The following is a 10,600-nucleotide window of genomic DNA, read 5'->3' on the forward strand; positions in this document are numbered from 1 at the left end:
CTGCCAGACCTCACTCATCATTAGTGTAATATACTAAGTTAAAGGTACAGGAGCTCAGAGATGGATTGGAGTTGTTTTGACTTGGCTTCAAGGGAGATGCTCTATGCTCTGTAGTGGAAAGGAAGATGATCCCGAGCTGGTGAGAGACAGCAAAGAACAGAGAGAAAACAGGAAGGGGCCAAAACCAAAAACAGAGGGGTTTTCTGATCAAAGATTCTGTATTCTGGCGAAACACTGTGTATTAAGGCCATTGGTGTGTAGGAGAGTAAAGACTCAATTGTGTTGACTGATAGAGGTTGATAAGTGAGGAGTTAAAGTTAAACCATAACCCAGTTAGCAGTCAGGATGTGGCCTGTGGACTTTGCCTTTTGCTAGGGACCCAGGGGTTGGCTGTGGTTGGTTGGGGGCAGGGATAGAGGTGAGGGTGCAACACACCCCAGTACCTCTGGCCAGAGACTTAAGTCTATGGAGGCACCTTCTTGCCAATAGCAAAGAATCCCAGCTGGAGAGGGAAGCAGACAGATGGCTTTCTTCACTCTCAGAAGTCTTAGCTCCACTCCACAGAGAAAATAGAAGCCATTAGCGGGAGCTCATTCAACTTTGGAGCCCTCCCCACCCACAAACGGACCTACATCTGCTCCCATCCTCATGCCTGCCCTGCCATCCTGAGCTCCCTTCCACCCAGGGCTTATCTGAGCCCCTGTGCTCAGGTGGTGCTCTCTCTTCCTTCTTAGGATCCTCACAGCATGGCTCTTTTTTTTTTCTTGCGGTACGCGGGCCTTTCACTGTTGTGGCCTCTCCCGTTGCGGAGCACAGGCTCCGGATGCGCAGGCTCAGTGGCCATGGCTCACGGGCCCAGCCGCTCCGTGGCATGTGGGATCTTCCCTGACCGGGGCACGAACCCGTGTCCCCTGCATCGGCAGGCGGACTCCCAACCACTGCGCCACCAGGGAAGCCCCAGCATGGCTCTTTAAGCTCGTACTTTCCAAGGGCTTCTACCACTCAGCACAAACATACACTTCACTCTTCCTCTTACCTGTGTCCTTGTGTCCTTTAGCTCTCATCCTATATCTTTATTTTTCTTGAAACAGCTTTATTGAGATACAACTCACATACCTTACAATTTACCCATTTAAAGTGTACACCTTGATGGTTTTTAGTATATTCCGAGTTGTGCAACCTTCCCCACAATACATTATGTATTTCTTTCTTTACACAGCCAGATAGCTTGCTAAAGGGCTGGACATGGTGTCTCCTATCTCATCTCCCATTAATTGATAGCACACTGCATTCAGCCTTCTGCTTCTTCCTCTACTCTAGCGTAGATCACCAATGGTACTCTAATGGCACATCCTCGACCTTCTCTACCTCAGTAGTATTGTTCTATATACATTCAATATATTCTACGTTACATACAACTTGATCTGTCTGCCTATCTATGCATCTCTCTATCTCTATGTATTATATGAGCTCCACCCAAATATTCCACAAATACTCAAATACAACATATCCAAACCTACCCCTCTCACCTCTCCCCAGTCCATCTCTTCCATCTCAGTTAATGCTACCACCATCTACACAGTTATCCAACTGGATGCCTGGGGGTTGTACTTGATTCTTCCCTTTCCCATGACCCCCAGTCTAACAAGTCAACAAGTCCTGTCATTTCTACTACTGACTTAAAAAAATATCTTTATTGGAGTATAATTGCTTTACAATATTGTGTTAGTTTCTGCTGTACAACAAATTGAATCAGCTATGTGTATACATATATCTGCATATCCTCTCCCTCTTGAGCCTCCCTCCCACCCTCCCTATCCCACCCCTCTAGGTCATCACAGAGCACCGAGCTGATCTCCCAGTGCTATGCAGCAGCTTCCCACTAGCCATCCATTTTACACTTGGTCGTGTATATATGTCAGTGCTACTCTCTCACTTCATCCCAGCTTCCCCTTCCTCCACTGTGTCTTCAAGTCTGTTCCCTACGTCTGCGTCTTTATTTCTGCTCTGCCGCTAGGTTCATCATACCGTTTTTTTTAGATTCCATATATGTGCATTAGCAACCCGTATTTGCTTTTCTCTTTCTGACTTACTTCACTCTGTATGACAGATTCTAGGTCCATCCACCTCATTACAGATAATTCAGTTTCGTTCCTTTTTATGCCTGTCTACTACTGACTGGATCTGCCTTCTTTCCCATCTGTCACCACCACCTTATTCTGGCTGTCTCATCCCTGTCTTGGACTGTAGGCCCCTCACAAGTCTCTGCTTTCATTCTCAGTCACTACCCCTCATTCTTCATGCAGCTCTGAGTGCCATCTTTCTCAGTAACAAATCTCAACTGCTTATAATCTCTCAATGTCTTCTCCGTTTCCTACGTAAAAAAAATCCAAACTCCTCATTGAGATAATCAAGGTCCTTCATGACTTACATCCTGTTATTTATCCAGCCTCATTCCCCGCCACACCGACAAACACAACCTTTGAACCAGACCCATGGAACTCTTGCTAGTTTCTAAAAACACCATCCTGTCACCTAAAAGCAACTAAGAGCTCCAGACCTTGGGTATAAGGTCCCTACCATCCTTCCCCATATTTTTTGCCAACAAAACCTTGATGTTTCCTTTAAGACTCAGCTTAAACTTTAAAACTTTTGCTGACAAATTCTCAGGTTCTGCTCCCCATAGAATTGGGTACCCTTTTCTCTATGCTGCTCTGTACTCTATATGGACTGCTCTCAAAGCATCTATAAGCAGTCTGTGGTTTTCTGTTTACATTGTCTCTCTCCTTGAAGGCAGGGACCATGCACTATTTGTCTTTGCATCTTCTGTGCCTAGTGATATCTGGCACCCAGGAGGTGTTTGGTGTGTATGTTCAGAGTGAACTGAGGAAATGAGTGAAGGGTACCATAAGGGTGGAAGTGCTTTACTTTGTATCATGACTATGGGGCTGAGTGTTGTAGCCTAGAGCAGGCTCTAACATGTCTGTTATTTCTGTCATTTGGTAAACCACATTTTAAGATAGAATTATTAATGTGAAAGGAAACTCTACTGTAGGTGAGGTGATATTCTCTTTTCCCACCGACCTTAATCTACATTTTAACAGTAACTGGGGGTGGGGGTGGGGTGTGTCAGCGGACTTTGGTTCTCAGTCTAATGGGGACAGCTGGAGTCCTAGTGTTTCAACATGGAGTGGAGTCTGACCTTCTCCTCCCGCTTCTGACGTGGCTGTTGCTACTTGGTCTAGAACTGGTTAGGCTCCCAGCTCTTTTCTGGAATATTGAGGCCCTGTCATTACTTTTCTCCTTTCCCAAGCATTGGTGACCTCAGTAACCCTCGGACCTGAGATCCTGGGCGGTAATCAGCTGGTGATCATTGTGGGGATTATCTGCGCCACTATCCTGCTGCTTCCTGTTCTGATATTGATTGTGAAGAGGACCTATGGGAATAAGAGGTACAGGGCTGCTCGCATCTCTTGGGCTGGGGGGCTGGAGATGCCTCTAGCCCGAAGTGGAAGAGAGTGATAAGGCTCTAAGTGTGCCATTTTCACAGAAGAGGGTGTTTTAAACCAGAATCATCTGTGGTTACCACATTAGACGTCATTGTATAGCGACCCCACCCCCTTTGCTCCCTGTTATCCTGAAAGGCCTTGCACATTCCCACACCATCCTCATTTTACAAAGATTACAAAGACTTACAAATGTTGGTCCAAGTAGAGCACAATTAAGAGTATACATCTTATGCAAGAACCATAATGGTGCTATTCAATGCCTGAGAGAAACGATTTTTGAATTATCCACAGTATGTATATACTTCGTAGAGAAGCTCAGATTTTGAGGGTTGTCAGTGGCTTTATCTGAAGGACCACATTTTAATTATGAGAAGCTACTTTTGAATGAATGGCCTCAGGTCCTAAATTATTTATTGTTGAAATGTGTTTTTAAAGGCTTGAAATTCTACCAGTACCTCAGAAATACACCGATGCTCTGGGCACGGGCTCTAGTGTTTCACTGGCTGTTGACAGGCTCATATCCTTCCGTTTATCCAAATATTGATGAACTATGTTGCTAGGGCAAATTGACTCTCTTTTTGAAATAGTGTCAATGGGCAAGAACCCCCATTAAGACTGAGTAGTGATGACTTTTGGGACTCCTTTCCCCATGGGACATGTATTGTACAGAAACTCCTGCTGCCTGCTAGGTTTGCACTTGACCCCCCAGGGGCTCACTGACTTGGTTTTGAACTTGAAGGTCTTTGCTTTCGGCATGTGGACAGCACTGAACCGAGAGTTAGACAACCTGGCTTCCCTTTCAGCTCACTTCCCTGCTCTGGGCCTCAGTTTCCCTCAAAATGAAGAGCAGCACTCCCATGTCTGTCTACTAGTTTATTCTAAAGAAATAGTCAGACGGATGTGCTGAGACTTGTGCATAAACATGGTTGCTGTAGCAAAGATTATAATTAAAAACTGAAAGCATTCTCAGTGTCTGTCAGAAAGGTAATGATTCAATAAACTGGTATTCCATTCAATGAAATACCGCATGGCTCTGTATGTAATGATGGAGAAAGATGTCCAAGGAGTAGTATTATACAATATATAGTATGATCTCATTTTAATAAAAAAGCATATTATGTAATTCTCTCTTCAGCAGCATATATACTAAATATATTTTGTGTGAGTATACTTATGCTTGCACTGAGAGAGGTTTGGAAGGATAATTCTAAAATATTAATAGTGCTATTTGGGATAAAAGGAAAGTTGGGTGCTAGGAGGGTAGGGGGTTTACTGGAACCTCAACTTCAGACTGTCTACATTTCTGTATTATTTGAGTTATTTTACAATCAGAGCATATAACTTTATAATCAGAAAATATGATTAAAATATTTCTACTCTGAGACAAAAAAATGTACATTCCTTTCTAGCTTTAACCCTGGTTGTTGTTGTTATTTTTCTTTCTTCGCTCCACCTTAGGACAAAATAGGAAAAAAAGGAAGCCTATTTAGTGACAAATGCAGAAGGCAGATGGTCAAGCAATCAAAGGCCAAGGGCAGGGAAGGGGCCAGAGCTCCCAGCCCTGGGTGTTTGAGGGGATAATTCTGCTTGGCATCCTCCCTGGAAGAAAGAAGCCGGGAGCCTTTGAACCGGTGTCTCGCTGAGCTTCTGCTGCTCCCTGCTGGTTCAGCTCCATTTTCCCAGTCCTCGGAAATGATAAAATCGAATCCCATGGCCCCTCTCTATTAATTCACTTTAAATTGTTATGGACAGAAAACTTGTTAGTGTGACAATAGAGAGGTTGAAGCTGTCGTTCAGCCTAAACTATCTCCAGATGCTTTTCTGCTTTCCGTGAAAGAGATGCATCTCTCAGATATCAAGCGGAGCTGGGGAGCGTGGGCTGTAGGTGTCTGGGAGTAATTCCTAACCTGGGGTCTCTCTCTTCATAAAACTCTGTGTGGTCTCATGTTGTCACCCTTGAATATACAGTGCTGGCTGGGTAATTCCACATGCTTTTCATGCCTTTGCAGTTCAGTAGCTTCCACGACCTTGGTCAAAAACCTGGAGAACACAAAGAAGGCAAATCCAGAGGTAAGAGAAGAACTCTGCCATTTTGCTGCTGTGCCCAGTGAGGGCAAGGTGGAGACTGCTCCAGGATCCAGGTGGTGTCCTTATCATTCCCCTGTGAACTGTGTCTCATTATGTCTCGGCGCATCCAGTGCCTGGCACAGAGCAGCAGCTCAGGAAATCTCCATCACTGCAATGAGTCCCTGGGAGAGTGAGTGGCATGGGGCGGACAGGGCCAGTCCAGCAGCCCAGTACATCCTTGGAGGGCCCTGGGAAAGTCCTAGTTCAAGCCCAGGTCTGCCACCTCCCTGAGCCTCAGTTTTCTCATCAGTAAAATGAGTTTAAGGACAAACATATTTGCCCCGTTATAAGGTTCAAATAACATGATGATAGGCAAGTGCTTTGTAATCTATGAGGCACTGTATCCATATAAAGGATGATTATGATCCATTCCAGAGTTAAGTGAAGGAGTTAATTGTTCAGATTAAATATCCGGGGACCTTTAGAAAGAGAGGATCAAGAACTTTTTCAACCATATTAGTTTGTGGTAAATAATTGCTACCAGGGACTGAGAAATGGATTAGTTTCCTTGAACTCTTTTTTTCCCCTTTTGTTCTTTCTTTTCTTCCCTCCTCCTTCCCTTCTTCCGCCTTCCTCCCTCCTTTCTTTCCCCCTCCCTTCCTTCCTCCCTCCCTCCCTCCCTCTCTCTCACTTTCTCTCTCTCTCTCTCTCTCTCTCTTTCCTTTGAAAAACTCCTCTTATAATATTTACCTTTCCACCTTTTGGGCTGTTTGTGACCCAAGAGTAGGATTTTCTCACAACATAGTGCAGGGGACTCCAGAAGTCCAAGACTTTGTCAATGGATGATATCACTTCTCCAAATAGTGCCAGGAATAGGAGTCACATAGTACCTCTGACCTCACAGATGTGAAGTTCAGTGAGGGCTCTTCCTGGCATATAAACCCTCTGGAAGAGATGATGACAATTAGCTGCTGCTGAATGCCGTCCTGCCATGACTCTAATGAGGAGGAAATAATCACAAAGTACAAGTAATCTGGCAAGATAAGAATTTTCTTCTGCTACCTCAATGCCCATCCAAACGAAGATGTTTGATTTTTTTTTTTTGGCCACGCCATGCAGCACGTGGGATCTTAGTTCCCTGACCAGGGAGTGAACCCACGCCCCCTGCATTAGGAGCGTGGAGTCTTAACCACTGGACTGCCAGTGAAGTCCCAGATGTTTGACTTTTGAACCAAAGAATTTGGTTCTTAAGATAGTGCTCTTTGCTGATGAGCTAATTTTCTTAATTTCCAGGAAGTCTGAGGACTGGATTATCATGACCTATGATAATTCTCTAGCTCTTAGTAACCCTCTGACCTACTGATTTTGGTGGTTGATGCCCTGGAGGACCCCTGTCCCCTTGAAGAGTGGTAGATAGCCTTTTCTCTGGTATGTAAGACTTGTTGAGTTTTAGGAATATTTACATGTTTTTCTCCCCTCTAGAAACATATCTACTCCTCAATAACCATGCAAGAGGTGACTGATGAAGAATCAAGTGGGAAGTCGGAGGCCACCTACATGACCATGGTGAGGAATATTCTGGGTCCAGCCAAGCCATGCATCTGGAGGCAGGAAAAGGAGCTGGGAAGGATATGGCAAACTCATGGGGGATGCACATTGCTAGGTCCCCTGGGGAGGCCACTCTGCTGAGGGCAGAGATTTTTCTAGGTAGTAGGAAAGGGTGAGAAGCTGAAGCTCTGCTGGATAGAAAAGTAATATCAAACTTGTCCTTATAACCAACTTCGCGTATTATGAGTATCTCTAGGGCTGGAGAGGATTGATCTTAGAGGTAAAAGGAAGTGCCTTCATGAGGGTAGGCAAGATCTCTGCCTCATCAGTACAATACTGGTTTAACACAGCATAGTAAAGAGGGGGCTGTAAGATCCTTGCACAAGCATCGTGTCACAAGGGATAGTTTTCCTTCCTTTCAAAATGTGCCTTCCAACTCTTAGATTTTTAAATTCTGTGACTTATTATACCTTGACATAATCTAATTGCTAGCAAGGCTGCATGCTGAATTTCATGTAATAATACAGAGTCTGATTCTTACTTTCTCTTTGCTCAACTCTCCAGGGAAGTCCAGCACCTAGAAAAGACACTGGCTGTGTAGTGAGTAGGGATAAGGATAAAAGGACTGAGCTGGCGAGGGCTATGATGCTATTTGTAGACTAATGATAGACACCCCAGCCATGGAGGGAGCCGTGTTCTGCTGGGTTCAGGAAGGCTGGCCTCCTCTGCTTATAGGATGATGGCTTCTGTTTGTTCCTGTCACACCAGCGCTAAGGACACATGACTTCCAGATGATTACAGCAGAGAAAGGTTCTGCCAGGGAAGTGTGAGATCAGAGCCCTGGCCTGGCTCCACCAAGGGAAACATAAGCTCCCCTCTGAAGTTGAATATAGTCATTCCCCTCCCCCAATCCTTCTCCTGTTATAGCCATGTGATGCTACAGTAACTGCCAGAACCTCATCTTAGAGACCTGCTGATACAGCTGCACAGTGGCTGCTGCTGAGTGTGTCAGCCACCTGGGTGGTACTGTTTGCAGATAGTCTTTGGCGCAGAGATGATGGAGGAGGGAAAGCCAGCTCCAAAGCCAGCTTCCAAGCCAGCTTCCCCATGTTCACTGCCAGGTGCTTGCGACTGAAACTTTGCAGAAAATGGCACGCCTGTCCCCTTGAAACGGTTTCAATAAAGCGAGTGTGATGAGAAGCCAGGGCCACAAACTCAAAGTCCTTCAGGGGTTGTCAAGTTATTTTAAAACACTATGTACCAAATTAAACAAGCCCGTGGGTGAATTCTGGCCTGCATACCACTTGTTTGAGACCTCAGGTAGGGAGGTGTTATCTGAAAGAGAGCAGGGTAACAAAGAACCTTTGCTTCTTGATTAAATTTACTTAAATGAAGGGGGCACCACGCCGTGTCCCCTTTCTGAGGCTGTATAGTACAATGGTTAAGATAACAGGTTTTGGAGTTGGACACACCAGGGTCCAAATCTTTACCCTGACTTAGAAGCTAGCTCAATCTTAGGCAGGTAACTTAGCTTCTCTGAACTTCAGTTTCCTAATCCTTAATGGGAATAATAAAACCTATCTCTCGGGTGGTGAGGATCAAATGAGACAGTGCGTGTGAAATTCAGAATTGGGCCAGACAGATGGAAAGAGCTCAATAAATGGAAACTATTATGATTGAAACGCTTCTTACAAATGTGCTTTGTTTCTTTCTCCCCACAGCACCCAGTTTGGCCTTCTCTGGGGTCAGCACCAACTAGCCCATCTGACAAAAAGTCAGACGGGGGAATGCCCAGGACAGAGCAAGCCTTTTGAAAAGAAGGGGAAGTTCCCTTTGCCCTTGGCCATGACGCAGACTCTCTTTTCCTTGTGTCCTGAGTCCATGTACCAGTTATGTCAGACCCCCTGCCCTCCCAGTCCTCCTCCGGCCTCATTGCTTGGGCAAAGGGCTGAAGATGGAGGGCTTGAAGCTTGGCAGAGAGACGGGACAGCTCTGGAGGAACAGGCCCTGATTAGGGGGAGCACAGACTTGGTCCCTCTGGAGTGGGACACTGGCCCTGGGGACCCTGACTGAGCTGCCCCAGCGGCCTCAAGCATCCCATCAGGTCAGACCCTCTGCTTGGACGGTGCTCTTTGTGGATGGTTACAGGGAAGAATCACAGAGATAAAAACCAACCCAAACGATTTCGTTGGCCAATTATCCCTAAATAAATGCAGTTTGTGGAAATCATCCTGTGTTTCTACCCTGGCTGAGGGGCAAGTGGAGTCTTGGTGAGGAATCTATGGTCTGGAACTCCTGAAACAATTGAAGTGACTGGAGGAAAGCCCCGCTGTGACTTACACACTGGGGACTGGTTTGAGGCCTGGGAAAGTTTTGAGGGGGTGAATGGGGTTGGAAGTGGGGTATAAATACAGCTCTTTGATTTAACGCAGTGCTACTTGATTCTGGCTGGGTATCAGTGTGGCTGGTGGCTCTTGGCTGGACTCCACCAGAGGTGTTCTGGTTTGGAATTCATGGGTGGAGCTGGGGCACTTGCCTTTTTCAAAAGTGACACTCAGGCGGTGCCAAAGTGGACAGCCACTGATTTAACTCTTGGTCTGAAATGTGAGGCTCCCTTACCTTTGGGTTACTATTGTAAGATTTAATGAGGTTCGTTTTTAAAATCCTTTGGTTCTGAACTCCTATTTCTAGTCTGGGCCCAGCTCGGATCTCCTCGTCTTTATTGCCACAGGGCCTTCCTCATTCTCTGCATCCCACTTTTTCCTCTTAGCCATTCAGGGCCTGGATAAAGAGCAGGTCTTTTGTGGGTCTCTGATTTCTGATCCAATCTTAAGTGAGCTACATTTTTAAAAATTGGAGTATAGTTGCTTTACAATGTTGTGCTAGTTTCTGCTGTACAGCAAAGTGAATAAGCCACATGTATACGTATATCCCCTCTTCCTTGGATTTCCTTCCCATTTAGGTCACCACAGAGCATTGAGTAGAGCTCCCTGTGCTATACATTCCGTTCTCATTAGTTATCTATTTTACACATGGTAGTGTATATATGTCAATCCCCCTCTCCCAATCCATCCCACCCTCGTTTTCCGCCTTGGTATCCATACATTTATTCTCTACATCTGTATCTCTACTTCTGCTTTGCAAATAAGTTCATCTATACCATTTTTCTAGACTCCACATATATGCATTAATACACAATATTTGTTTTTCTCTTTCTGCCTTACTTCACCCTGTATGACAGTCTCTAGGTCCATACACGTCTCTACAAGTGACCCAGTTTCGTTCCACTGAGTAGTATTCTATTGTATATGTATGTACCACATCTTCTTTATCCATTCACCTGTTGATGGACATTTAGGTTGTTTCCATGTCCTGGCTATTGTAAATAGTGCTGCAATGAACACTGGGGTGCACGTATCTTTTTGAATTATGGTTTTCTCCGGATATATGCCCAGGAGTGGGATTGTTGGGTCATA

The 10,600-nt window shown here is 45.3% G+C and overlaps 1 protein-coding gene across 1 annotated transcript in view; it reads left to right on the top strand.

Moving 5' to 3' along the window:
- The window catches only part of JAML (junction adhesion molecule like), a 33,213-nt gene extending 23,682 nt beyond the window's left edge, over positions 1 to 9,531 (top strand). Inside the window, exons 7-10 of the mRNA XM_081240181.1 lie at positions 3,314 to 3,452; positions 5,519 to 5,579; positions 7,059 to 7,142; positions 8,846 to 9,531. Of these exons, the coding sequence (XP_081096307.1) occupies positions 3,314 to 3,452; positions 5,519 to 5,579; positions 7,059 to 7,142; positions 8,846 to 8,938 (377 nt within the window). The 3' untranslated portion in view covers positions 8,939 to 9,531. The remainder of the gene's footprint in view (positions 1 to 3,313; positions 3,453 to 5,518; positions 5,580 to 7,058; positions 7,143 to 8,845) is intronic.
- Positions 9,532 to 10,600: the final 1,069 nt, after the last annotated feature.

This window comes from Mesoplodon bidens (genome assembly GCF_964165515.1).
Source record: "Mesoplodon bidens genome assembly, chromosome: 7".
Classification (NCBI taxonomy): Eukaryota; Metazoa; Chordata; class Mammalia; order Artiodactyla; family Ziphiidae; genus Mesoplodon; species Mesoplodon bidens.